This window comes from Sprattus sprattus, assembly GCF_963457725.1.
Source record: "Sprattus sprattus genome assembly, chromosome: 11".
Taxonomy (NCBI): domain Eukaryota; kingdom Metazoa; phylum Chordata; class Actinopteri; order Clupeiformes; family Clupeidae; genus Sprattus; species Sprattus sprattus.
In genome coordinates this window covers 17,516,985-17,543,282 of record NC_137909.1, presented here as the reverse complement: position 1 = coordinate 17,543,282, position 26,298 = coordinate 17,516,985, and the positions used below count along the sequence as shown (strand labels likewise).

General features: G+C 42.4%; 2 protein-coding genes across 6 annotated transcripts; both read right to left on the bottom strand.

The window, feature by feature from the left end:
* Nucleotides 1–2,921: 2,921 nt before the first annotated feature.
* gnaq (guanine nucleotide binding protein (G protein), q polypeptide) lies at nt 2,922–8,641 on the bottom strand (the record flags this gene model as incomplete). The annotated part of the gene is made up of 7 exons (XM_080847421.1): nt 2,922–3,431; nt 3,755–3,908; nt 4,687–4,816; nt 5,091–5,219; nt 5,860–6,014; nt 7,357–7,541; nt 8,506–8,641. The coding sequence occupies 7 exons, from the start codon at nt 8,639–8,641 to the stop codon at nt 3,241–3,243; spliced, it is 1,080 nt and encodes a 359-aa protein (XP_080703547.1). The 3' UTR covers nt 2,922–3,240.
* A 2,798-nt stretch (nt 8,642–11,439) lies between these two features.
* hnrpkl (heterogeneous nuclear ribonucleoprotein K, like) lies at nt 11,440–24,340 on the bottom strand. 5 transcript variants are annotated; one of them, XM_080847059.1, is made up of 16 exons: nt 24,298–24,338; nt 22,834–22,942; nt 22,311–22,408; nt 21,917–21,973; nt 20,681–20,724; nt 19,053–19,125; nt 18,634–18,747; nt 18,333–18,461; nt 17,760–18,073; nt 17,581–17,634; nt 16,777–16,816; nt 16,212–16,224; nt 15,968–16,000; nt 15,788–15,855; nt 14,439–14,608; nt 11,440–12,584 (listed from the first exon to the last, which is right to left on the bottom strand). In XM_080847059.1, the coding sequence occupies exons 2-16, from the start codon at nt 22,892–22,894 to the stop codon at nt 12,554–12,556; spliced, it is 1,299 nt and encodes a 432-aa protein (XP_080703185.1). In that variant the 5' UTR covers nt 22,895–22,942; nt 24,298–24,338; the 3' UTR covers nt 11,440–12,553. The 5 variants fall into 5 exon arrangements, with proteins under 5 accessions (XP_080703185.1, XP_080703181.1, XP_080703183.1 ...); XM_080847055.1 differs by lacking the exon at nt 15,968–16,000; XM_080847057.1 differs by lacking the exon at nt 15,968–16,000 and having other exon boundaries at nt 18,634–18,741.
* Between the last annotated feature and the right edge of the window lie 1,958 nt (nt 24,341–26,298).

Genomic DNA, 26,298 nt, shown 5'->3' with positions numbered 1-26,298 from the left:
ATACGAAATGGTAGCGCAAATAATTAGCATCCAAAATTCACTTTTAACACTTTTTAACTCTTTGAAAACCCTGCAGATTGTTCTGTGCCATTGAAAGTACTGAGAGCACTGCAGCTGTGGTCAGGAGCAATCCACATGTGCCAAGCCTCCTGCTTGACCACCAAATACATTAGTCCACAGCTCAGCGCAAGGGCATTCTGGCCAACATGTTAAGGATTAAGTTGCAGTCCATTTCGTCCACACTGACCAACTGCACAATAAAGGGGGAGCCACAGCATCGGCCCCAGTAAGGTCCAAGTGAGGTCACAGTGGACATATCTGGCCAACAGTATCTCACAGGTACACATAAGTCCCAACACAAAAAAGGCTTCAGAAGTAGCGAACACTGACATTTCACATGCTTGCCTCTTCTGTAGTCCAGAGTATGGGAGCGAAAGAAGGGGGTGATGAGGGAGGTGTGTGTGAGACAGTCAGTGAGAAAGGGAGAGAGAAGAGGGGTGAAAACATCAAATGTGATTGCTGACCAGCAAGAGACGACTGTACAGGGCAGGAATGTTCTTTACATTCAGAAAAAAGGTGAAACTCGTGTTATGAAACTCAAAAGTGGCATTTCCACTGAGGCCATTCCATCTTCATTTGTTTGAGATTCAATTATCTGGTCTGTAAACATTTTTAAAAGGCCAATGTTACAGTTAGAAGAACAATTGTACACCACTGCTTCTTGGGTCCTCACAAAGGAGCAAAAACAGTGACAAACTGGGTTGGGAATGTACGGGGGAAATTTGAGTATCTTGGCTCACTCCATACATGCACAATGCACTGCTTTGATAAAACCATACAAGGAAGTGTGAACAGAAAGCTTAGACTGTGCCTGTAAGCTTCCACACTTCAGGTCGGGTTTCCCCTATTCAATATCTCAACATTAAAAAAAAAAAAAAAAACTCTTTCAGTGAAATACTAGTACCATGGGTTGACTGGACGGTCTCACTTTCTAATGTTCATAAAAACTAGCTTAATTTCTTAGAACACACCCCCACCCTTCAATGTCTCACCCCACGTGATTCAACAACACAGAAACGAGCACAGTTCAACATCACTTCTCCAGAAGCAAATCAGAAAAAACACAATTTGGCTAAGGCCTCAAAGAGTGAGACTAGGGGGAGGCAAGGGAACCCCCCCCCCCCCCCCCCCCCCCCCCATTTCCTTCGTTTTGTAATTGGTCATGTAGGATCTCAAAACATGTACCACAAGCCCTTTAGAGTGTTACAATTTCCACTAATATTTTAAGATAGTCTTAATGCAAACACCATACAGTAACTATACCAGCAAAAACAACTTTTGAAAAAAGGAATATTTTTTCGCTTTATATTTAAAAAAAAAAAAAAATTCAACTTGCTCAAATGTGACAAATCAAATTGAACACGAAACAGTCAGCATGGCAATCGGCTTGCTCTACTGTGGCAAGCTTCAGGGGTTCCACAACCTAAGCTCAGCTTAGCAAACAAGGGTGTGGAGGAACACACAGGTGGCCTGTTATCGCCCATTTTCATTGGCTGAGAGGCGAATATTCATCAAAAATAATTTTACCAAAAGAGAGCGAGAGGTGATAAATGAAAAAAATGATAAGCACCATTTCCTTCCACTACTAATGTTGATTGTATACTGAGTGAAATCAAGACTCAAAACAAGAGAAACAAAACCTTAACAACTCCCTCCCATCTGGTTTGTAATACTACGCTGACAAAAGCATGACCATCTGGCATAAGGGCCGGAATATATTTGGCAAAAAAAGTCTGAATGGTTCAAAGTATCGTGTTAACACAGAAGCACTGTACTGGGTGTGGCAGACTGTGGGGAAACTACGGGAGTTCTGCATCGAAGGCTTCAAGCCAACCTAGTGGTAGGCATAGCTCACATGGGAACATACTAGAAGGCATACACCTCTGGTTTTAGGGTGGGGTTATATGATAAAGAAGCCAGAAGTCTTATAGCGCTATGAAGAGATTTTGTTGAGATTAAGTTGAAGTTAAGTCAAGTGGGTGTGGCACATCATTTAACCTTCAGCAGGTTAGTGGAGAACATTCTAGTGAAAGAATGTATTTATCAACAAAGTTAAGTTCTAAATGGACCCAGATATTCTTTGCAACGTTCATTCTACAACATTCTAAGCACATTAGTGTGACAGTTCCTGCTGAAGGGCTGGGTGTGAGCGTGCCCGGGGGTTGGGTTTGGTGGGGTTACGTGGTAGAGGTGCTTTATGCATTTGGCAATATATAAGACAAGCATATTTAAAAACAATAAAAAGCTAAAACAAAATTGTGGCACATAGTTAAATTCAACTCAATGCCATAACAATAGCGCAGTCAACCATACGATATACACTCACTCCCATGGCAAAAAATACAAAAAAAAAAAGCGAGAGAGTCAATCCAGTGGTTGCGGCGCTTAGACCTGCCTCCTGCATGCAACTGATCATTCTCATCTGCTTTAGGTCTGGGACAGAATGCCATAATAATTGCAGTAATTAACTACACAGACAGGTTCAAAACAAACAAAAAGTCTATTTGTCCCCCAGGAGAATGCTTGTACGTTTGGGACCAGAAAAAAAGCACAAGCCAATTGCATTTTGTTTTGAACATGTACATTCTTCAAATTTCAGCCAGAGAGTAAAAAAAAAATTGAGGGAGGAGAGAGAGATCACTATGGAATAACCCCCAGGTTCCTCAGAGAAGAAAACTAAATCTGAAGGATGGGAATCATGGCAAATCGCCTCAGAAGCATCTCTCTCCAAACGTTTTGTACAGTAAACGTTCACTGACAACTGATTCTCTTTAAAATGGAATAATAATTATAATAACAATAATAATAATTAGAATAATTCAACAATATTCAAGATGAACCCTGTGAACAAGCTCCAAGGTGCAAATAAATAAGGGCGCAGTAGTGAAAAGTTTCGTAATTATTGATATCTCAGTCCCTATTCAAGAGAAAGCTTGTTTTTCAAATTGGCAACACCCACGATGCAACAAAGCGCAAGATAAGTGGTACAACTTCACGTTGCGCGTGCTGACGCCAGAAGGGGGCGGTCTGGTATAGCTATGGCCAACGAGGGTAGGGCGGGGTGGGGTGGGGGTGTGCATCCATCCAACAAACTCCTACAGCGACCAGCTGCTTATGTTCTTTCCTTGGATACAGACTAACAGACTTTGTGTGTTTGTCTTCTCAGGGATGGGCGGGTGTCTAGACGAGGTTGTACTCTTTGAGGTTGAGCTGCAGGATAGTGTCTTTGACAGCGGCGAAGACGAAGCGGATGTTCTCTGTGTCGGTGGCGCAGGTGAAGTGTGAGTAGATGATCTTGTCGCTGTCGGGGTTCAGGTCCACAAACATCTTCAAGATGAACTCTCTCCCTGCCTGGGCATCTCTCTGAGGCCCTGGTAAGCAACCAGTTGAGACGGATTATTACAATTGATTTGAATGAGAGACACACACACATCTATAGGAATTACAAGTGAATATGAATTGCAATTGATTCAATAAGAAAAGAACAACTGGATGACTTCAAGTTGGTTGATTTCTATCTCATTTTATGAAAGATGTGTAGATATGCCTAAATAATTAACTATAAGCTTGGCAACATCTTAATTTCAACAATATAGTTTTCAAATAAGATACACATGTTTATTTACGTCTATGCATTTAGCTGATGCTATAATCCAAAAGTATAGTGAGCTACAGGTGAGAACAAAATACAGACCATCATATTCTGGGAAGTAATCCACCAGATGAGAGTACATTATCTTCTCCTCCAACAGATCTTTCTTATTCAGAAACAGTATGACTGAGGAGTTCTGGAACCAGGGATACGTTATTATCGTCCTAAACAGCGCTTTGCTCTCCTCCATGCGGTTCTGTCAGGAACAACAAAACAAAGTGTTTCATTATAGTATTTCACGTGCGTCAAGTAAACACTCATGTAAGGTTAACATGACAAATGCTGTTAGAGGTACTGCTGTGTGACACATGAGGGCGCTTCACGGTGTCTGTGGCTTCTGTAGAGCTGGCCTGGTAATACCAGCCTTTCAAAACAGTGGAGCTGACAGATTAGCTGTTTATACAATTGTGAAAGCAACTGCTGATATAATGGCCAAGCCCTGCCGCTCATATGTTCAAATTGATCACATGTCGCCCCTTACTGGTCAGAGGTGGTTTTGCAGACTGACATGATGCCAGAGATTCTCATACAACACATTAAACCACAGCACTACTTAAACAGCTGCCAGCCAGCTCTGTTCTGCTCACTAGTCAGTTTATGCATGCAAATTATGGCCATTCTCTTCCAGTCTCTACGTGCATTAGTATAACGAAAAGAATGCATGCATACATTTCTCTTCATATTACATACATTTGAGTTTGAGTATCCACTGCACTGGAACAACCTTACAAAAAATCCTAGAGATGGATTGAAATTGAATACCAACAGGAATATCAATAACTACAGCTGTAGAATAACATATGATGAGTAACATGTGACAATGACTTCCAACAGGAACACCGAGCAACACCCACAGCCATTGGCAGCACTCCCAAGACAACCAGGTTTGCAGCTACCGCAGACCGAGAGAGAAAGAGAGAGAGAGACGGTCTCAAAGCCTCCCCCTGCTGGCCGTTAACAGGTAGTGCCCTCACCTCGTTGTCAGATTCGACCAGGACTTGGTCATATTCACTCAGCGCCACCAAAAACATTATGGAGGTGACGTTCTCGAAGCAGTGAATCCACTTCCGTCTCTCCGACCGCTGGCCACCCACGTCCACCATCCTGCAAGGAAGCATAGAACAGGCAGGTCAAAGGTCGCTCTTGAGTAGTGGTTTATGGCTTTTCACTACAGTAGAGGGATTTTGAAACCGCAACAGGCCTGGCAGATAAAACAGCTTTTTACTCAGAGGAAAACAGGTGTGACTACACCAAAGCAGAAATAAAAACAGGGAAAGACAGAAACCTTCCATGACGGAGAGGAGGAACAGACATTTTGCCCCACATTACAGGAAGAGATTTTAGCCCACGCTATAGCAGAGCCTTGGTGAAGGGTTACCTAAAGATGACACTCTGAAGGTCAAATGGATACTCGATGATGCCTGTGGTGGGTACTCGGACTCTGAGGACATCTTGTTGGGTGGGCACGAAGTACGGGTCAGAAATGCGATCCACCGCATTCAGGTAACTGAGGAGAGAGGGGGAGACAAAGAGAGAGAGAGAGAGAGAGAGAGAGAGAGAGAGAGAGAGAGAGAGAGAGAGAGAGAGAGAGAGAGAGAGAGATGACAACAATGAAACCCTGAATGTCCATTTCACTTACAAATGTGTTTCAATGTTATGTCCAAATTAGTAACATTAATCTTAACAAGATTTACATATCGATATGTGTAAATAAGATGAAAACATTTCTGATGTTGTACTTTAAGTTTCCTAGCTTTACAAAGACTTGATTTATTTTTGGTTTGCTAAGTCACTGATCCTCATAAAGGTTACTGTCTTTCCCCCTAATTATATCATTCTGACAGTATGCAGACAAAGCAATAAAAAAAGGGGGTGAAAGTCAAGCTGGACATTTACAGCCAGCTGAAAAACAAATTCAGACCAGCATACATACATAACGCTTTTAGATGAAATCTCATTCTCTACAACTGGCCAGTTTACATGTTGCTTCACAGGTAATTCAGCCATTTGAGTTCAACCCCAAGACAAGAACTGGAATTTAATAAAGCAGTTTTTGCTGCCAAATTCCATTAGTACTCAAAGGCACTGGCCAGCTAAATTACTTAATTAAATCAGAGAGCAGGAAGAAGACGACGAGAAACACTCACTATTTGGTTGAGTCGGAGAGCTGGTACTCCCTCCTTCGGTCGTAGCACTCTTGGATTCCTGGGTCATTCCATAGACTCCTAACGGCATCCACATAAGGGTTTACAAACGATGAGACCTTCTCTACATCCACTTCACGTACAACATTAGCGTTGCCCTACACAAGAATGAACAGTGAGGGGGAGAAAAGTGAACTCCACGGAAAACACACTGGAGACATGAAACTGGTAGGGTTTAACAGGAAAAACTACAGCCATCTTGAAAACACTGTACTTTTTCACAGTCAGTGAATTTAAACATATACCTTTATATACACCTAATGAAAATGTTTTCCGAGCTGACAGCAATCACCTACTACAAACCCTACTGCAAAAAGTCTTCCTTGGCTACACAAGCAGCCATCTGGCCCAATTATGTTAGTCTTCTGATTCTGAGGAAACCAGGTTTCAGTTTCAGTTCTCAAAAGTCCCCACGCACTACTCCCGAGTGCTGACCCACTAACGCAGAACTTCAGAAAAGAGTTTTGAGACCCATCGGAACACACAAAAAAGAACGATGAGAAATAGGCTTGCCTTCGGCCTCTATCTGGAAATGGAAAAAAGTGGCAGCACATTTCTGTAAGGCAGTGAATTTGTATAATTAATTTCATAGCTTGGGGGGATAATCTCGTTAGGACGTGCGCCGTGATTAACCAAAGTGATTCTGTCCCTCTCGAGGCCGCCCGCCCCCCTCACCACTACTCTCTCGTGGCATTTGTCTCATGAGTTGGCCTACTTCATGGCAAGGGCGAAGTCCCTAGGAGACTGCACCTCTCTTATCAATAATATCTAATAACTTTATTCAAATTGCATCTCTCTGGCAGGGGCCCAGGCCATGCTGCAGACTCTTGCAGTGAAATATAAATGTAGTCTATGTAGTAAAATGAGAAACTAAAGTAAAATGATTGAGTATCAGCATAAAAAAACCTGTAAGAATTTAAAAAATATAAAATGACAAACTAAAGTGAATATCAAATAAAAACCCAATAAGACAAGCCAAAGTCCAGTAAATAAAACATAATATTTTAAACAAAACATACATAGAAGGTAAAGACAAAGGTAAAACCTCAATTGTTAAAGCATTAAAATGTGCATAGCACATAAACTGCCCGTTAAACAGGGTGGATCCATAGAACATCATCAGTCACAACCTGGCTCACTTCGCCCATTCCCAAATGTTTGCGGGGAGGCCCAAGTCCCTGCAGACTTCATATGCCCCACTGGACCAGCGACTGACCAACCCTCCTGCTGCTGACGTTCATGCCTGTAATGTCTCTAGTTTAAAGTGGTGCCTCCACCAGGACAGACTGTTTTCAGAACCCATCCTCCCCCCCCCCCCCCCCAAACCACAGACGATCTCCTTATGCTTCTAAGCACTCTCTCAACCTCTGGTTACCCTCACGAGACTGTGTATGTGCAGTTCCGAACAGCATGCACTTATAGCTGGAAAGCGTATTGTACCTTGTTGTGCTCATACTTGTAGGGGATTAGAAGGGTTTCCATGGCCCGAATCATGGACTGAACCGATGTGAAGATGTTCTGATACACCAGCTTGGTGAAGCCTTTCTTGTCCTCCTCAGTGTAACCCGACCCATGGATGATCCTCATTTGCTTGATGAAGGTGCTCTTCCCACTCTCACCAGTCCCTAAAAGCAGAGTGCAAAGGTCAATGTCAGTTTAGAAAATGCACAAACTTGAGGTCATAAGGGGTGAGACCTACTCCACACAAATCTCCTAAAACAACAACAGCATACTAGGTGGGCAATAATAATAAATAAAAAAAGAACCTTCACAAGTATAAGACTTCTTATTAAACACTTAGAAACAGCCTTCAGGTATGTTATTTATGATTACCACAGCACTTACGTTGTGCTGATGAGCTGTAAACTGATGGCATTTATGAGAAATGTCGATAGTTGCTTAGAATTTCAACTGAAGTGCCATTGGCTAAAATGCCCGCATGTCAATAGTTACAGTAGCCCCGCTCCCCTAGTTTACTGCACCATATACTGATCATCAGGTCTTTTTGAATATCCATGTGGTCTGGCGTGGGTTACAGCAGTCACATAACAGAACAGGGTTTTTTTTGGCAAAAAAAAGAGAGTTGGTATAGGTTTAGTAGCCCAGCCTGTGAGCGTGCTACGCCCATTACTTAAGGAGATAGCTTGCTTTAAGGAAACGGCTGGCATCTTACTCTGGTTGATGTGAATTAGTAAACAAGCTCCTTTCAAAAAACATCCGACTCTTTTCCCTGCCAACAACATATCAGTATGTCAGTGATTAACGTTGTCTTAGTGTGCGTGTGTGTGGCTACATCTGGAGCCCCCAGAACAGCAAAGGTTTGTTAACACCCACACGTTTACAAATTGCTGAGTGAATGGTCATGTAATTCCATGTCAAAAGATAAATAGATTCTCGTTACATTAATGTACATATCGGAACATGCTGGTTAAACCACAACAGTCATATCCATTATTACATGTATATCGCTGGCCCTTCAACCACCTTATTTACATGCAAAAAAAAGTTTTGCATAAATGACGGCAATCACTGCAAACAAGTCTTACAAAAGGAACGCCTGTAAATATGGGGTGTTTGACTGTTTCTTACCGAGCAGCAGTAGCTTTAGCTCTCGACGGGCGTCTTTCTTGTCCCGGCGGAGCTGCCTCTCGATTTCGTCGTTGATCCGCCTGGCTTCTTTTGCCTCCTCGGTGAGGCAACACGCCATTATGGAGTCCAGAGTCATGATTCTCCGAAAGAAAACGCTATGGGTGACTATTTTGCTTGTTTAGGACTTTTATAAAAAATCCGTTGAGGAAAAACAAAACAATGCATGGGTGTAGCTATTGCCACGCAGTAAGATGATGTGTTTTTCAGCCTGTAGAAAATAGATGTGTAAATTCGATTCATGAAATTGCCCACGGAAATCACACTAAACCTACAATTTAGGCTGGGTCATCCCGACCGTATTAGGTTCTTCTGCCCGGAATTTCACACAACCATAGAGTGTAATCCAAGTCGGACTGATGTGCTTTTAATTCTTACTTGAGCAACAGATCCTTTTGGAATACTGTCTCCATAGTCATCCGTTCTTATTAGCTATGGTCTTTCAATCTTGTCAGGTCTTTTTTTCCCCCACCAAATCGATTATTTTCTCAAATGAAAAAGGGCGACGATGCTTAATCTCATTTGCGTTTGGAAATACGTAAAGATAGACACAACCGCACGAAATAATCTGTTATATTCAAATCTTTCTCCCCAATAGCTCGACTCCGGGCGTGGTAAAGCGGAATATGGCGGACTTTCACTCCTATTCCCTTCGAACCACTAGACTGGAATACAGTTATCTACTGGAAAATCCAATGAAAAAATACTAAAGCTTGAGAAACAAAACAGTTTTAGCATGCAGTTTGACCGCATACCTGAAAAATATGCTGTGGCATTTTCGCACCCGGTTAATTCTTGTTGAAGTACCTTCGATTCCCACTTTCGGCTATTCCATATGTAATTTCATTAAAGGCACCATCCACTCCCAGCCATGTGACGTTTTGAACTGAGGAGGGGTGTGTGTGTGTGTAAGAGTGGCTGGGAGGACGATCCGTAAGGAAGCAGTTCGACCCAATGTGTGGGAAATACGACACACAAACAACTTCCCAGTCAGAGTAGCAATGCGACGCAACGGCACGTCCGATATTTTTGTTCGGTAAAATACATTTGACAACATGCAATGTTCTGTGTGGCTTTTATATTTGATGTTGTGCAGGATTCCACCCCCCACTCGGCCGACATTTGCATCAGGCCTACTAAATTGGGTAATTGGGCTGCCTAAATGTTGCCCTGTTGCGCTTTGCAACAGTATCTTTTGGGGAAATCAATGTTTCGTTGTTGTTTTGAATAGTATTTAATCTGGTTTAATTTGCATAGGCCACGGGCTACCCTAGGAGTAATCTACAGTTTCCATGCCTTAAATAAGACACTTACATCTGATCCACTGACATTTTGTACGATTGGAGGGGCAGGCTACTGCAGCTATGTTGTCCTCGGAATGTCTTCACAGCATCTCGTTTTGGCATGCACCGGATTGACCCTGGGACGTTCCCTTGGCCCATTTCTTCGGGGAGTGGAAGAGGAAGAAGAAACTTCCTTTTTATCCAGAACCACTGTCAGACCTGCTTCAGAACTGTTCGATGTTTTCAAAAACACTGAAGATAATAAACGCATATAGCCTACACCAGATTACATATCTATGGTCAAATTAGAACAACTCCCTGCTGAATGACATTGGCCCAGTGGGAACGGGAGGACATCTCTCCGGCCATAGGGTAATGTGCCATAAATCTCTAGGCAATAAACATCAACGTGACTAGTAACTTTCCACTTAATGCCAAACTACAGCAATACTTTGGACTTCAACGCATTAAAAGAAGGGGGGAATTCACGGTACTTCAGCACACGCGCAGAACTTCAATGAAATCACATCCATAAATGATCGAATGCAACAACGTTGTGGACATTTCCACAGGTGTTTACATAATGTGTACTTTATCTTCGATTGTATGAGTGAAGAAGGGTTTTTGTGACCACCTACTGAGACGTATGCAAGCAACACCCACTCCTGTGACAATGCTGCCATCTGTTGTCTTTAATGAAGGCTGCAAACAACCCTACTCATTCAAGGAACACGTACATCCGGGAGAGCAGTTTCAGGAAGCATTGTGAAATAATGACAGCAGTAGAGCTACACGAACACTACTAATAAATAAGTCGGTTACGTTAATCAGTATACCAGATAATAACATGGGATAGCAAATTATTCCATCTGCATACCCAAAAACTGACATCTAATTGTAGGTTGTATAAATATAGTTTAAATGATCAGAAACCCATACATGCCAATTAATGTTGGGCTAATTAACTCAAATGGCAACTGTAGAAATCCGTCCAGATCTACAATGTATAAATATATTATATATAAATGATAAGTCAAGTTATTCTGTACATATTGATACTTTGAGATATTTGAGAGCCCAGGAACATAAACAGCAAAACAAAATGTGTAAATGGCACAGTTATATTGGGAAACATTGAAATCATGATAAAAGAAGTTGTATAATTATTTGTCTAAAAGCATTGTCATTTTTGTAAATCAACAGAAACCAACGTGTGCACATTTCAATTATTGTATGTTGATGCCTACAGCCTAGGGCGCACCATACAAATTCTACCATAAAATGCATGACCAGTGGCCTGTCTATGGGTTCCTATCCATACTTGGGTCCCCTGAATCCACCCCAAATACCCCTACATCCCTGCCACCAGCACCCATAAAGAACACAGAATTTCCGTCCTCAATATGAAAGAAAGACTCCTTTTAGAACGTGGCGTAAAATCATTTCAGCATACCCGGTAAAACACTATCCGTTCTGACAGAGAATGCTAAAGAGTTTTCTTAATAAACCAAACGCAGGCAACCTGTTGCATCAGGGTACACAACCTAGTATAAAAACACAGATGACACTCCAAATATTAGTAAAAGGTGGCACAGACTTTATTACTCAATACTTGCAGCACATTCTACAGAGACCAAAGGGGCAGAGATAGCGATTAAGAGACAGAGACAGACACATGAGTACTGAAGAGGACGAGGAGGGGGACATGCTACTCAGCTACATAGAAAAGCCTAGTCTTTTTTTGCCCCCCAATCTTGATTGGAGTCAGGAAAGATCCCCTACTAAAATGTTAAAAACGCTTACGAACAAGACGTACAAAAACACAAGCGTCGTCAATGCTAGAGGGATCTCAACACTGATGTGAAGTAGAAATGGTAAGTCTGTCCCTCCCCCTCCCTAAACTCTTTTCCCCAGAGTGGCTTTACAGCGTAGAGAATCAGGTGGGGTTTTTGTTTAGTTTAGTTTTGTTTTGTTTTTAGAAAACGATACAGGACAGAAAAATACACCCCATTCCACCCTCAAGCTCCCTCTTCAGCCAATTAATTATAGATGAAAATTTCTCCAAAAAAAACTGTACTGATATTTAAACTCTTACCAAACAATCCATGTATATTTACATTTTTTCAAATCGTATCTTCTATTCCTTCAACTAAAAAAAACAAAAGAAAGATAAAATGGCAAAACAAAAGAAAATTTTCTTTTTCATTTATTATTTTTTTTTTTTTAAATAAAAAATGTTACAAAACAAGATTACATTCTGCATGGTTGCAACAAACACTGCATGCAGCTCCGGTAAGGCCAAACAAATTTGGACAAACATGTGAGCTCCCTCCACATTACAAGCAGAAAACAGAAATCAAAAGAAAGAGAAACTCATACCAGAAAGAAGAAAAAAAAACACCTCATTCTGCTGCCTTTTAAAAGATATCCAGACATTTTACATGTAGCAGTATCTATTCTCTTCCTCTCTCTCTCTCCCTCTCTCTCTTTTTTATTGTGGTTTTTTTATATTTATTTTTTTACTTTTTTGCTTCTTTTCTTTAATAAAAACAATAGGATGACAATGAATTAATTAATGAAGTCAGGGAGCACATCTACCCAGAGAAGCAGAGAGGAATGTTGGCTTTGAAAAGAAGCAGGTCTGAAACAGGAAGGGGGGGTTGGGATTGGGGGCTCATGGCAGTTTGGCTTGGGGTTTCTGTAGTCGTCTAGAAGAAGCGGCCAGAGTACTGCTTCACGCTGCAAACAGGAAATGAAGGAACCAGAGTGAGAGCCAGAAGGAGGAAGAGACGCAAACCAGCGGCAGGACTGGTGACATCTCCCAGAGACAAAATAACAAATTCTGCTTGTTGGGGAAGGAGGTGTGAGTATGTGTAGGGGGTTAGGTGTGTGCAAGAGATGTAGTTTCAGACAGACATGCAAGTTATCTGTTCAAGGTATGTGCAAGTTATCTGTTCAAGGTATGTGCATGTGAATGCGAGGGACAGTGGACCCTACTTCATGCACAAAGACTGCGTCAAGATGCTAGGGCTGAGGATGGTGACGAAGTGCACTTTGGATTTTTGGTGGTAGTCATGAGGAATACTGGATTAAGACCATTCAGCAAGGGTGGTCCCTCAATCGTACAAACTTAACAAAAGTTACATGTAAACATTAAGTTTGATACATGTTGTATTGTGAGTATAATATAGTTTAATAACTATATACTATGTGTGGGTTAAATGCACAAGCCAATCACTGCTGACAACAGTATCAGATGTGATAGGGATACTGCAGCATTTGAAATTATTGGTCAGTCTTCAATTCCAAAACTGTATTCTCAATAATTTCTTAAACGAATCATGGTAATCACAGAATCATAACTTTGGTAAATACCACCCATAGCATACATTTATTATGACGTAACAATAAAGTAATATTCGCAGGGTATGAAACAATCAAGAAACAGCACCTTTGCCAGACTGAAACAGGGCCCTGTGGCCCACCTACAGTCTGTGTGTGTGTGTGTAAGATTTGTACACCAAGCCTTGAAGAGTGAAAAACCGAGCATGGAGCAGATCAAAATGGTCAGGCAGAAGGTTAGAACACATGCTTGTCAATTAGGCCTGTGTAGGTCACTCCGCTCAGCACAATTAGGACTGGGTGTCACATTAGCAGGTTAGGTTGCCTTGTCGCGAAGAACCCAGGAGGAAGAGGAGGGGGGCACAGGGAGGAGTGATGTGCAGTCACACATGTTTAGCCTGGGCAACATGTCTGAACTGTGGCAAAGATTGTGTGTAAGTGTGAGTGGGTCAGGGGGTGGGAGAGGAAACAGGCATGTGAAATGCTGAGAGCGTATGAGGAGCCAGACGAGGCCAAGCCTGTGCTGTAGGGTAGACTGCGATTTGTTGTCAATTCATCTAACTAACAACAACAAAATCACAAGTCTTCCACACAGAAGCAAGCCAGCTTTTTTTTTTTTTAATCCACCCATTCCCCAAAATCCCAAGGAAGAAGAAAAAGAAAAAAGGGCATCCCACAATCGATTTATTTTAATTTTTTCTTCCCCTCTCTCCCGCCAAGCTTCCCCTGAAATAGCAGTAATTTCTTCGTACAGCAATTTCACACAGGATGGTATGTTAGGGATTAGAGTTAAGTCAGAAGGGGCGAGGAAAGGAGACAGAAAATGGGCAGGTAGGGACATACATCTCAAAGCAGGAAGGGCATTCCAAAAAGGACACAAATACAGGTATGACATTTCCAATATACACAACACTTTTTTTTACTTGAATGTAAAATAGAGATAATTGTTACAAAAATGTTCTTTGTTGTGTAATCAAAACAATCAACCCTTAAGACTTCAAACTAGATTGAGTTGTACAGAGTTGTGTGAAAGATTAAGGAAAGAAAGAAAGAAGAAGAAAAAAAGAGACAGACAGAAGGGAGAGAAAAAAGGACAAGACAGATCAAAACAAAGGCCAAGACAGAAAGAGGAAAAGAAAGACCGAGAAAGTAAAAAAAAAAAAAAAAACAGAATAAGAGAAAGGTGTGTGTGCATGCAAGTGTGTAAGATTAGGAGAGAGTGGGCTGCGTTTTGTGTGTGTGCACCCTCACCTGTTCTGCAGTAGGTACTGTGCGTTCTGAATCTGATCCTGTGTTCCCGTGATTGTGATGATGCGGTCCTCAGAACCCTCAAGAGGCTCGTCAATCTTGATGGACGCTCCCGATTCATGGCGGATCTGTTTGATCCTCTGCCCACCCTTACCAATGATGGAGCCAGCCAGCTACAAAAAGACAGACAGATAGATAGATAGATAGATTTCACAGGAGGAACGTTTTTGAGACGGATTCAGTTTCAACTCTAAATGGATCATTTGTAAGAAAAAGACCGTCTGGGGACAAGTCACGGTTCTGTATGTTTTTAGGTACAGCAGGGAAAACAAAACAAAATTATGGGGTTCAAAAGGGACTCAAATACTGCCGTATTGTCAATAAGAAAAAATAACACAGATGTCAGTAATGCTCCATCGTAAGACTCAGACCTGCAGCTTGCGCACGTTTATATAAAGCACACAGCGGAAAGATTCATATATATTTACGTGAAGCCACATTGTAGTGGAGCTCACTTTGACCATACGTTTTAATTCTGTATTTTAATCCGAGTTCGGTCACATATCCACAGCGATAAATACTGTGTAGCATTAGTTATTACTTTGGCACAAAATCTGACAGGTGACAGGTAACCTTAACGCTGCAGGGAGAAGAACTAGCCTTCCAGTCTGTTTTTCTCTTACTAATTGACTCATATTCAGGTGATGCCACCGTACATTAAATGTTTGACTTGTATCCACAGACATATCTGACAAAAAATTGAACAAGAGTTGTCCATTGAACTTCAATAATTCAGTCAAACGGGAGGATGACGAGCAAGCTACAGCTGATAGATAACAACTGGTGCACTGACAAAACCTTCTGGGTAAAACTCATGCTCTAGAATTTCTGTTTCACGTGTGCAAATAGTAACATTAGCCATACTCTGTTTTGACAGTAATAGCATAGGTTACAGGGCATACCGATCCGAGGAAGTTGCATACTGATCCAATTGTCCAGCACATAACAGTTTGGGACGATTATACACGTAACATTAGCAACAAGTGAGGTTAGGTGTTTTTTTTGTTTAAGCAGGTAGTTGTATATGTTTGAGCGTGCATGTGAGTGTCTGACTGAATGTGTGTAATTGATCTCCTTTTTTTCCTGGGAGGTCTGTGTTTGGTGCAAAAGTGTGGTACACAGTTTGTAGGGTTGTGGGGGCTGTGTGTGAATGAGATTGAGAGAGAGAATGCACTTCTGCGTGGTTGTGTGGGTTTTATGGTTGTACGAGTTAAGTATAAGAGTGGATCCACGAGTTTGAGTGGATGTATGTTGAAAGCGTGTGGGTGTGCCATCGTCAGAATCCCACTCACATCTTTGGGGATGGTGACTTGTGTTGTGATGACTGGTCCCCCAATGTCACTGTAAGATCCCCGGCCACCTAAGACACATTACATTTACTCCAATGAAATCAAAACGGTCTTCATTGCATTAAGACTACAGCGATATTGCCTTTAGGCGTGGTTGGAAAAATATATTCCATGTAATCTCACCTGACTGGAAGGGCTCCCAAGAGGAATTATTGTCTTTAAATTAAAAGAGTAGAGAAAGAGAAATGTAAGTTGGGGGGGGGGGGGGAGCTGGAACATTCATGAAGGTTTAAAAAGCAGTTAGGCCTTCGGAAAGGCAGGAAGGAGTTGCACTAATAACAGGAAGCACTTGTGTCTGATATGAAGGCAACCTAGGACATACAAAGCTGGGTCGAGTCAAACAGAAATGGCAGGCATGACTACTTACCATAGCCTCCACTCTATAGAGGAAATAAAGAGAAAGGGGGAGAGAGTGAGAGAGAGAAATAAAGAAAGAGAGAGAGGTCAGATTGGTAAAAGTATTTTTTGATACAAGTTATGCTCCTCTCAATAAGCAACCATTTACATTTGGAAGCCTCATATGTATTAAAAAAAAGTAAGTGGAAGCCGTAAATGGCACACGTTAACAAGCCTTCTGGATCTTTCCAAGCACTCGCTCTGCGTTTGCCTGGAGATTTCGCTGGCGAGTGCTGTTGCTTTCACCTACGTATTTAACTGCTCCTTGGTAACCTAGGCAACAAGTAATTCAAAATCTGTTGCCTAGCAACAGGAGAGCCAAGCCAGTGCACACAGGATGAGTGCTCCACATATGCATCCATAACACTGCCATTTCATCCACACAGAGCGGGCAGTTCCTTTACCTCTCTCTCTGCAAATACTTGCTCTTAAATGTCTCTTTAATACTGTGTATTTGCAGAATTAAATGCAAGGTTATTTTTGTGCCGAATAGTACTTGCTGAAGGAACAGTTGTGGGGACTTTAAATTTGCTCACCATGCTGTCATAGCGATCTCCTGGCCGTCCTCTTCTGTCGCTGCATGCCCAAATGAAAAAAAGATGTCAGATATATATTGGCACCAAACAGAACATTATAAACCTGATTGTATTCTACAAAGGCAACATTTACCGTTATAAATGGAGTAATCCCACCATATCATAATTGACTATGAACAAATATTGTAACAAAAAGCTAGATACATATTTAATAATAAAGTACACACACACACACACACACGCACACACACAGAGTGGTGTCCTATCTGAAGGACTCAAGCTTCCTGTATATTTCAGCATAAATGCACAAAGCCCTTTACAGGCAAGGGAGGTCATACTGTACCACCAGATCAAAAAGCATTCAATTGTAATGCAATTTTGATTTGTTTTGTCAGTTTACAACTTTTGTTAGTGCAATGTAAAAACGATTCTTATAAAATAAAACCCCTTTACCAACTGAGATTTCTCAGGCTGGCCATAGTCCTGTGGTGGCCTGTAAGTGTGGAAAGAGCCAAAATGGCTCTTAATAACCCGCTCCACCTCAGCAGCAGGGCTGTTAAACTCGTTTAACCTGAGCAAGACCCATGTCTGGTTCTCGTCACGACAGATAGGTTTCAAAATGGCCGCTCAACAGGCAATAGGGTTTATTACTGAGGGCCAATCTATAAATTTAATGAGCACATGTAGAAATTTCAAATGACACAGGACATCCAGTTCTCACGGTGCACATTTCATCTGCATTGAGGGGTTCTGCTTAAGCTTTAAAGAGGACAGGAGGAGTCACTACAAAATCATTGTACTCACTTTGGTCGGTCATCCATATTTCCATGATAGCTCTGGTGTGAAAACCTGTCGCCTCTGAAAACAACAAGGAAAAATATTTTAGGGCACACGAGCACACAGACTTCCTATCAGCAGTAAGGACCATCAGAAGCATCACGCCTTCAGAGGAAATCAAGTTAAAGGTCAGTCAATGTTTTTACCCTCCTCTAGGTGGCGGCGGTGGGGGAAGGGGCAGGTTACGGGCCCTGCTGCCCCCGCGTCCCCCCCTGCCGGGTGGAGGTGGTGGTGGACCGCGGCGGGGGCTCATGTCATCGTAGTCCCTCCTGGATGGAGGCATGGGACGACCCCCACGGCCGCCTGGGGGCATCCGCTCAAAGCCCCCCCGTCCACGCATGGGGAATCCCCCCATGGGCCTGCGGCCACGCTCCTCAAACATCATGGTAAAGCCTCCGTAGTCGTAAGTCTCGTCGTAGAAGTTGGGGTCGTAGGGCTGGGCACGGCCCTTAATCGGAGCCTAAACGAGGAGATAGGGGAGGGTTAACACAAGAGAATCAAAATGGTAGATCTACAGTTTTTTACTTTTGTATCTAAAGTAGGAAAACGACTGGTTGAAGCATTTAGCCTCACAAACGTACATGTGAACAAGTCAACAAAAATCTAATAAAAAAAATGGATCATTTACTTTGTACATCTCATAGGATCTCCTTAAGATAACGAGTGCCAAAGGGTCTCAGTGCATGTTGGGAGGTGAAATTATGGATGCCTGTTCTCACCTCAGAGGTTAGCTCCAGGATGACTTTGATGCACTCCACCACACGCTCCGGTTTCCCTCCCACCAGAACCACGCGGTCGGTAGAATGAGGGCAACATTCCTGGAAGAGCTTGATTGTGGTCTGGGTGTTCTACAAGTAAACAGAACAGGAGTATAAGAACCCAATCACCCGGTCAGTGATACCACACCACACACAGGGAGTCTTCTCAGAATCTGGGGGGGGGGGGGGGTGGTTGACGGAATGGTCACTGAATACCAACACTGATCGAAATAGCCCCTAAGAGGGGGAGAGGGGCTCTTACCTCCCTAAGCTCCTTAATTTTGGCACCTTTGACCCCGATGATGCCTCCAGCCAGACTCTGGTGGATTAGCAGGCGAAGCTCACAGTCAAAGTCAATGCCATTGTAATGCTGGTACTGGGAAAGAACAAAACCTGTTCAGTGCAATGAGATCACAGAACCAATGCCAATGAACAAATCCCACAGGTTGTGGTTAAGTGATGAATGGTGGGCTAATTTTTTCGAAATAAGCTTGCAGACTGGCTTCCCCATCCATGAACTGCGACAACTTTCTGCCAAATGATTCAAAAGAACTCTTGTCGCTTCTAATCATCTGAAAATCCTTCTAGTTAGTTAGTAACACAAGTCATAATTCATAGCCTGTGTTCACACTGTTGAAGGTGGATACAGGTTTTTTTACAAGTAGTTAGGACTGCACTTACCTCCTCCAAAGTAGGGATGATCTTCAGGAGAATTTCACCGATGGTTTCGATATCTGCACTTACACTCAGGATGCTGAAGATGTTAAGCCAAAGGGGTAATCAAGCATAATGGCGGACAACAGCAAGAACAGGGGGAATGAAAGAGGACAACATTTTTAGAACAAACATTCTGGGGTTGCATGAGCAAAGAACAACAAAAGAAAGTAGATTCAAGAATGAAATGAAAAAAAAATCAATCAAAACCAGGACTGTTGAACACATGTTTCAAATTTCCCCAACACTCGACTGAATTAATGAGCAACTTACATGCACTCGCTGATCGCAAACATTCAACAAAGAAGAAGAGACAAAAGACCTGGAGGAATGGGCAACTTTCTTGGAAGGGCTCAGATTAGGGTGGGCACAAAATGGCCGCAAAGTAATGCGTGAGAATCAGAGAGGGGTACAGACACAGAGAGAGAAAATGGTTGCTTAGGTTTTTTTTTTATTTTGAAACCCACCACCAGCAAAACAAAAATCTGGAGGGAGGAATTTGATTCTAAATATATACGTGTCAACATAAATATATATATATATATTAAAATCTAGTAGCTATGTAAAAGATTCGCCATCGCAAAACCATGCCATTGGCACACCTTCTCACGGTGACAAAAGAGGAATTGGAGGGGAAGGGGGTGGGGGAAGAGGGGAGGGGGTAGAACTACAAGCAAAATCAAACAAAACCAAAGGAAGCAAGGGGGCGGCGGATGCGTGTGGTGGCCAGTAGGTGGCGAACAGGAGCGAGGGGGGGGTAAGGGGCAGATGAGAAGTTTGGCAGCTTTACAGTCTGAACTGATGGGAGGGGAGTAAGGGGCCAGAGACAGACAGTTAGAGAGAGATAGAGAGAGACAGACAGAGAGAGAAAGAAAGAAAACCAAAAACGGGTAGGGGGGGACAAAGAGATGCAGCACCAGGAAGGGAAAAAAACAACAGTAATGGAAGTGACAGAGTGAATTTTCTGGAAGGCACAGCACTCGCTCAAATCATGGACAGCAATGTTGAGAACAGTGAGGTGGGGGTTTGGGGGAGGCAGGGGTAAGGGGGAGGGGGGAGCAAGGTGGGCCACAAGGACAGAGCGAGAAAGTTCTCTTTTCTTTTGGATTTCCATAATTTACGTCTTAAAAATGAAAGAGAATTAGCAATCTCTCATTCTAAGATAGGGGAACCACATTCTGAAAATTACAGAAAAATATTTTCCAAATCTTGAAGCTGTGCTCCTTCCAGTTGAAATAAACTAAAGAGAATGGAATCACGTCCTATGTGAGGGACAACTCTATAAACAGGTTCATATATGTATGTATGTGTGTGTGTGTGTGTGTGTGTGTGTGTGTATAACATTGGAGTGACAAAGAAAAAGTTCCATATTATAATGAAATACTGAATAGGGGAGGGGATGGGGTTGGGGTCAGACAGATACAAATTAAATAAATGGAACAATACAGGTTTCTTAAAGAGGGGTGGGGGTGGGGTGGGGGGTGGGGGTATACTTCATGTGTAAAAATGTTAAAATGAAACAGAAGGCAGGTTATCAAAAGACATGTGTTCTCTGTTCTAATCAGGCAGTGAGGCAACAACTTGGTGGGACATACCGCTCTGGGCCACTGCTGTCAGGGACTGATACACTGGCATTGTACTGCATGGGCCGTGGAGGTTGGCATTGGGCAGGGGCATTCAATCACAAGTTGGCAAGTAAGGTGCCCGTTTATGGCAGAAGGGGCACGTTTATGGGCGGGGCCAACCGGGGTGTCAGATGGGCGGGCGTTCAGGGGCGGAGGTTGGGCCAACGTCAAGGTGGGCAACGCAGGAGGGGCATGTCGATCCAGAACATGGGCAACGGAGGAAGGTGGCCAAAAATAAAAAAGTAAAAGGAGAGGGAAAAGGGGGAGAAGGAATACATTTTTAATTGAATACAGGCTATACTCAATCACTCTACTGTCCTTAAAAGAAAAATATTAAACTAAAAAAAAAGTTTAAAAAAATGTAAAAGATGAAGAGACTGGCAAGTGAGTGCACAAGAACACGGCGAGTGATCTCATCCAGCTCAAAGCAAAGGTAACATTTAAATTGGGCTACTGGGCTACAGAAGTACTTGTGTGTCTTTATTCACCCACATAAACTATTGGTCAGCTCAAGAGTCGAGACAACGGTCGAAAAGGTTTGTTTGTTTGTTTTTGGGTTTGGGTTTGGTTTTGGTTGTTGACCAGGGCAACAGCTGGTGCAAGAAGAGCTTCTTCAGAATAACTGGAGGCTCGGGGTGGATTACCCTCTACACCCCTTTCCAAAAGATGCCGTCACATGGACACCTGCGTCTCCCAACCCACCCTCCCCCAAATCTGGACCCTCTGTGTCTGTCTGCATGAGCCAACCTATAGGTGCAGAGTTTCGGCAGAAGAGCCTACATGACTCAGGATCAAACTATCAGGCAACAGTTCGACGGGCATGCAGCAAGTTTCTTTCATCTTTCTCCGGAGACAACAAAGTGCAACTGACTGGCTATTTATCAAAAGCACTTAATAAAAATAAATAAACAAATAAAATGACAAAAGGAGTGTCTTTTGATGAGTGTCAGGTTTGGACATTTAGTTTTTTTTAAACAGCAGTCAATGGGAGGCTTTATTAGCATGAGGCACAGTCATATTCATTACGGTTAAGCAGTTGGACATACAAGAAGACGCAGAGACTTGTCAAGGACCAAAAAGGCTAGTGACAGGTCTACCCCACTTCAGGAGAGCTACTGTTAAAGCTCGCAATAAGAACTCCTTCCTACCACCCGCTCAGACAAAAAAAAAACTAAAATTCTGTTGCTCCCAGCTGGGAATACTCACGTCTGTACGCAAGGCTTTGATGTTCTTGCCACCTTTGCCGATCACAGCTCCTGCATTCTGATGGGAGGCAGGAAAATATGTTAAAGATGTTAAAAATGTTAAAAGATTATAATAATGTATGATGTTATGTATTTTTGCACTAATATTACATGCTATATTGTATATAATTATAATATTATACTCCATATTAATAACATCCTGAGGAATGACTTCAGCACAGCCGAGAAGTGATGATGGCTGAGGGGTTGTCTTCAGGTAAATCCAAGTGTGGATAAGTGACCATAAACCCAAAACGCTTTAATACAGTGCAGTTGCACTTTTGTTCAATTTGTTGTCCTAGTGAGACGAGGCTGGCAGCAAGGTCGTCGTCTGGTGAAGGCTGTGAGCACCTCACCTTGCTTTGGAGCAGCACACGAAGCTCGACCATTTCATCCGTGTTGCGGGACCGCTTGAAGGCCTGTTCCTCATCCATGTCTTCAGCTGGGCGTTTACCTAGGGGTAAAGCAGGGGCATTCTTTAGCATTATATACACACAAACACACATACAAATCTTTTTCTCAAACTATAATCCCTCTACAGTGGGCTGTCAACAACAGCAAGTAGCTGCTGTTCCCAACAGTTTCCAATTCTCTTAACACTGGAAATAAGGAATATACCAACAATATACCATGTACCAACATTTTAGCTCCAGCACGATGGAAGGAACTTATCGATTATACAGAACCATTTCACAAGAATAACAGACAGCTAACGCAAACAGCAGCTGACCTACAACTGATCCGTCCCCAATCTTATCCAAATACCTGCCAGATCCATTATAGCGTCCGCTGCGTTTTACGATATCCGCCCGCTTATGAATATGAGCAAAAGTTTGGACAAACATGGACTGCTAAATTACTCTGTGTACGTGCCCTTACCGTTAGTGTCAGTGTTGCTGAACGTAGTCTCTCCCTCCTGCTGCTCAATTTCTGACTCCATTGTTTTCTACCAACGGTGTATTGCGAACGGGCTCCTCACTCCGGGAATCTGCTCCAGGGAGCATCCAAATAATAATCACAAACAGCACCCTCGCTTCAGCCGGTATCTATGAAAGCTGTTCGTATAAATTTAGCTCTGTGGCACAAATCTAAACCAACACGTTACTTAACGATTTCCGTACATCGTCAATGATTTGTGAGAAGACCTCCGTACAAAATCCATTTTAAGGAAAACTATCAATCCTCGCGGGAACTTGTTTTACATGCAGGCTGACGAGCAGGCAACTGTAAGACTGTCGCCGACAGTAGACAGACTGGATAATTGTATTGAATATAACTGGTGCTGAGTTTGATTGCTCACAGAACACGTATAACCAAGCATTGATTCAAACCAAGCATTACATTTCTAACGAGATAACGTAACTCCATGAACACTACAGAACCCTTGTTCTTACAAGCAGCATAGCAGGCAGAGCCACATACGCTACGTTGCCTTTAGACACAAGGAATCAATTGCAGCGCTTTCTGAAAACCGAGCACGGTTTTATGTAGACAGCCAAGTTGACTTGCAGAATACCTTCATCTAATGCTATACTCGGTAAGATTAACTCGCTCAGCATCTCTGATCCGAGAAGCATAGGTGACTGAAAAACGCTCATTTAACGTTAGCCATGTCCGAATTTAACGTGAACTCTGATGCTCAGTAATACGTTGTCTACAATAGCGCAAGGTCCGAAATTTGAAATCTCACCTAGTCCTTTACTAAACCTAAAATTATGTTGCCAATGGATTAACAATACTGAGTGATATGATGTCCCCACAGATAGCCTAACTGGCGACTGTTGTAATCACATAATTAACGATAGACATTGATAATGTCGGCCCCCAACATACCACTAGCTAGCTGACTAGCATGCTTGCTCACTGGTTTTCCGGTTATTCTGTAAAACGTTGCCTGGCGAAGAGGCCAGGCGAAGTTCGCTAGCAAGCTAGAATATTCATGTCAAGGCGAGGAATAAACTACATTCCTCGTGTTTTTAGTTTGCAAAATCTATTAAATGTTACCTGGCACCGTGTCATTACTAAGGTTTAACCTTAGTTACATGCAAGTTGATACTTAATTGGCTAGCAACCTTGTAAATGATCAAACCTCTTTACTCACCTTGCTAGTGAGGTAGCTGGTTAGCTTGAAAACTAGCTACCTAGCTTTGACTGCTACCTAGAGTTAGCTTATTACCATTAGACACCTTTAACAGCGACAGCGTCGCCTTCAGTTTTTTTGTTTAATAGTATATTTACATTGCTTGAAGTCGGCTTGTACGCGCAACACATTCCCGACTAATCCTCTCTATGTTGTTTTTATCATAGAGCTTACTTAAAATAACGCAAAAATCTGTAACAAACCTGAAAACGCCCCCGTCCGCCACTCCAAATATGTCGTAAAGATGTGCGCATTCACTCTTCAGTCTGAAGCTCATTTGACTATCAAGCTGCTTTATTTTTTTATTGGTCGAACTAACCCAGGGGCGGTCGTCTACTTTGAAAAACTACTGGTTAAATGCCACATCATTCAAAACTGTAAGTGGATTTCTCAACGTGTTTGGATTCCCCATGTGTCAATCTTTGCATACCTTTGCCTCCACTCTAAGCTTACTGGTTACTGTGAAGTATGGGTGGGAACGACTGCGTTCACGTTTACATCGGTGTTTTAATTCGTGTAAATTATTTCGATAAATTGTTCAAACTCCTGAGTCATTCATCATTGATTTTTCTTATTTCAGTGAATGTCGTAAATTGTTCTGCGGGTTTTACACGTTAATCACAGAACGAATCAACGTGCCTTCCTAAGTAACCTATACCTCCTTTGCAAACGCCCCACTAAATGTTATGTAACAATCTATTCAGTTAAGCTGCACTCAAAGTTGTGCCACTTTAAAAATGACAAGGAGTTTTACATTTCTCTTAAACTATAATTTGACACCTTTTCCAAATGTAGCCCATGGCCCTGACTGTGTCTATCACATTATTTAATTTTAAATAACAGGTGTCATCCATCCTGAAACAATATTGTATGTTAGTTGGATTAAAAATATATACATCTAGTGTAGAAAAAAAAGAGTTACTAGGCCTATTGCATTCTCATTGCAAGGTAAAGGCCAACAAAGTCACTCATTAATGGGACAAAATTGAGGTTACTTAAGAGATAACTATTAACTTTGAGGTGCACTACTCACAACAAATAAAGTGGGTGAAATTGGGAGAAATGCTTATAGAAAAACCAAGGATTTATTTATTGCCAGAATTGAGAGCATACATGCAAATACACATTACTTATTTATTTTAATTGATGCCCTTATTCCACCAACAGGCCTTGGGAACAGGTTCAGCCAGTGTCAGGTCTTACAATAGCACCTCCCACTTGTCATTTCTAATGTCTAAGAATCTACATCTTGTTTATCATGATGACAGTGTGTAGCAGCCACAGTGAAAGAACACAATGTATTTCCCGATGGAATTTAACACATGGCTGAGAATAGCTAATTTTCACTCAGCAGCACTTCCTTAATTACACATTGAGGATGCCGGGTACCCATGAGCTCAGAGGGACTTCTGCTCCTTCAGTCATTAAGCTACCTCTGGGCCGCAGCAATCACTAGTAATGAACCACCAGAGGTTTGCCTCATGCCACCTCAGGCCGCCCTGTGTGGATGACTCTCATCGGCATAATATGAATGTTTTCATTTAAATTATTTTGACTCCTGTCATGTGATTGTGAGTCTACTGACAGTGGTTTCCAAAAGAAAAAGAAAAAAAACACTGGAATCAACCTTTTTGAGTTTAAATATTAATAGGCTACGCCGGTGCCAACAAATATGTACAATAAACACAGATATTTGGTGAATCTACAAATCACGAAGTGAAAGGATGCTTAAGGGTTAACATTTCAACAAAATTCCAGTTTGTGTCTTTGTGCTGTGAAGTCGCCATACGATAGACAAAGGCGGCCGACATAAGGGCAGACTGGTTAGGGTTTCAGGTCGGACACCATAGGGTGACCGGTTCGATCCCCGACCAGTAGGAAAAATGTGGGCGGGGGAAGTGGTAGACCACTGCTCTCCCATGCCAACATCCACGGCTGAAGTGCCTTTGAGCAAGGCACCTAACCCCGATCACTGCTCACGGGTGCCGCCAAAGGCAGCTCACTGCTCCGGGTTAGTGTGGAACCTCACTTCACTGTGTGTGTGTGACTTCCCTGGATGGGTAAAATGCAGAGGTGGATTTCAGAGTGTGCGTGTCTACACCACCTCTGCCATAGAGAGGATTTTCACTTTCACTTTTTTCACTTTCACAACATCGCCTAATCAGCTGTGCAGAGTTATTAACTGATGATTGTCGCCTTACGTA